Source organism: Tuber melanosporum (assembly GCF_000151645.1).
Source record: "Tuber melanosporum whole genome shotgun sequence assembly, scaffold_93, strain Mel28".
In the NCBI taxonomy this organism is placed as follows: domain Eukaryota; kingdom Fungi; phylum Ascomycota; class Pezizomycetes; order Pezizales; family Tuberaceae; genus Tuber; species Tuber melanosporum.
The window spans coordinates 34,213-36,637 of NW_003299143.1; the positions used below are offsets into that span (position 1 = coordinate 34,213).

The following is a 2,425-nucleotide window of genomic DNA, read 5'->3' on the forward strand; positions in this document are numbered from 1 at the left end:
CTTCCAAACATGGTGATAAAAATACTGCACAACAATAAACCCGTCTCCGTTCCCCTAACCGGCATGCGAAGCGCCGGTGCATCCTCAGACACCAAAGAGGACATGCTAGAGATCTTCCAAACTGACGTCAACGGCCAATTCCGGGAACTGAAAAAGTTAATGGGCAGGAGGAACTACGCCATTTTCTGCGCTTTTGACCCGCAATCCACCGCCGGCAGCCCCATCGGCGCTGCAAGCGTGCAAGGCGGAAGCCTAAGCCTCGCGGTGGATTTCATCGTCCAGGGCGAGGGACTATACTCTAACACTGCCAAATATGGGCCGGTGGTTGTCCCCAAGGTTGAATTTGGACATTAGTACAGTACCCACTATATTATACACACGACTACTAATGAAGGAGTGGAAAGCGGGACGGGGTATAGTAGGGTCTCGCATTCATGCGCATTTTTGTTTATACCTGTTTGCGATTTTTCTTTCTCTTCCCTCCCGAACCGTGCGAGTAACTATGGTACTCGGTTAACTTGGTTTGCTTTTTGTCGAGGTTTTGAGTTGTCATCGTTGAAGGGCGTTTGATATCAGAGCTTGTTAGCGTTGTAAATATCAGTCAGGGCCTGTTCAGTATGCCAAAAATATTATAGTATTTCCACTTTTACAACGTATATTTCTTGTGGTATTATATTTTTACTTCAGTTTGGCCTAGTGTTCGGCATGTCGCAGATATCATACTATAGAATTATTTCCCTTACAATGGTATTTTCCTATAGAATTTAAGAGGAGATGAAAGGAAAGGGAGATTCTCCTTTAGGTCATACAACAGCCATCTCAAGGATTTCAACCAAGTTATTCCTTATTAAATTTTAATTGAATCAGCACGGTGAAAACACAACAGCAAAAAAAAAAGTTATCAAAATATCATAATAATGTGCACGAATTGTGGAATATACATGTTACCACATCCTTTAGGCACGCATCGTAAATAGTGAGGATTATATATCCCACTACCGTACTCATAAGATCAGCCTGATATATATATATATATAAATACCGCATTAAAACCCCCGGGTCAACCGGGCACCTTTTTTTTATTGGTATCATACATGGTGAACAGGCATTTACTCGGTCAAGTCTGCTCAGTTGCCCCCCCCCCAACCCAATCGAGGTAGTGATAGCGGGGTGAATTATGTACGATATGATACGGTACATAAGTTAGTTTGGACCCCGGTTCACAGGAAAGCACTCGACCGTTTTTCTGCTCTGGTGCCATGTCCCAAACCAAAAGTTACAGTGCAGAAAAGACCCCCTCCTAATCAGCACACCGTACCGCGCCATATGTTGATTAAATTACTTGTATATTCCAAGCTTCAACACCCGGCTCTTCCCCGCTCTAGCAGGCCAAGCAAATTATGGCAACCATAGCCTCTGGTATCCCTCGAAATACCATAGCTAAAAAAAAAGGAAAAAAGGAAAAAATCGACAGAAATCAACACAATCTCCATCCTCCGTAAAAATTATCATTGCCATCACGAAACTAGTCAATTAATATCGATATCTAGATTTATACACGTAAAAAGAAATATGTAAAGCAAAAGGGACTAAGGTCTTGTTTGGAGCGTATTAAGAGGTAATAAAGGAAAAAGCAAACACCAATTACACCTTCCGGTCCTTTTTTGTTTCCTTCCCCCCATCTGCAATCTACTCTACCATTCTACCATTAAATTAACAATCAAACTAAGGATCACGCCTAACCCACTCGATGATACACGGGGGGGTCGGGAGAGCGATCATAGACTGCGATCCCGCTGTTAGCAACCGCGCAAAGAGAAGGGGCAGCAGGGAACAAACAGAGTAGTCGGGAGCAGGAACGTCGTCGCCGCCACCAGGTCTCTGCATCTCAAAGTTACGAACAAAAGTTGCCATGATAGTCATCAGTTGAACATTCGCAAACTGTTCGCCAATGCACCTATGACGGCCAGCGCCGAACGGAAGGTAGGGGGACGCGGTGCCCTTAGAAATAAGACCAAATCCGAAATCAAACTTCTCAGCCTCCTCTTCAGGCTTCTGATCGTCCCAGCGGTTGGGGTCGAAGCGGTCGGGCTCCTTGAAGTATTTCTGGTCCATGGCAGAAACTCCAGGGGCAGCGAGCAGGTAATGGCCCTTAGGGATAACCCAGTTGGTGCCGTCGACAGGCATAGGAGATTTAACCTTTCGGAGAATAGAGTGAAGAGGAGGGTGCATTCTGAGAGTCTCGCGGAGGATTTGGGCGAGGAAGGTGCACTCGAGGACCAGCTTCTCATATGTCAGAGGAGCGAGTTCGTCACCAAACACACGCTTCTGCTCTGCCAGAATCCGGGCGACAATCTTCGGTTGAGCAGCAACATGGAGCAACATCCATGTAATGGTTGCCATTGAAGTGTGTTGCCCAGCCATG

At 45.6% G+C, this 2,425-nt stretch overlaps 2 protein-coding genes; one reads left to right on the forward strand and one right to left on the reverse strand.

Annotated features, from left to right (window-relative positions):
* Positions 1 to 649, forward strand: part of GSTUM_00011942001 (uncharacterized protein) — a gene marked incomplete at its 5' end in the record, with an annotated part of 4,370 nt that extends 3,721 nt beyond the window's left edge. Inside the window, one exon of the mRNA XM_002842236.2 lies at positions 1 to 649. This exon is cut by the window's left edge and continues 428 nt beyond it. Coding sequence (XP_002842282.1) covers positions 1 to 16 — 16 coding nt within the window. The 3' untranslated portion in view covers positions 17 to 649.
* An 847-nt stretch (positions 650 to 1,496) lies between these two features.
* The window catches only part of GSTUM_00011943001 (uncharacterized protein), a 2,567-nt gene continuing 1,638 nt past the window's right edge, over positions 1,497 to 2,425 (reverse strand). Inside the window, exons 4-5 of the mRNA XM_002842237.2 lie at positions 1,840 to 2,355; positions 1,497 to 1,785 (exon numbers count right to left, since the gene is read on the reverse strand). Of these exons, the coding sequence (XP_002842283.1) occupies positions 1,726 to 1,785; positions 1,840 to 2,355 (576 nt within the window). The 3' untranslated portion in view covers positions 1,497 to 1,725.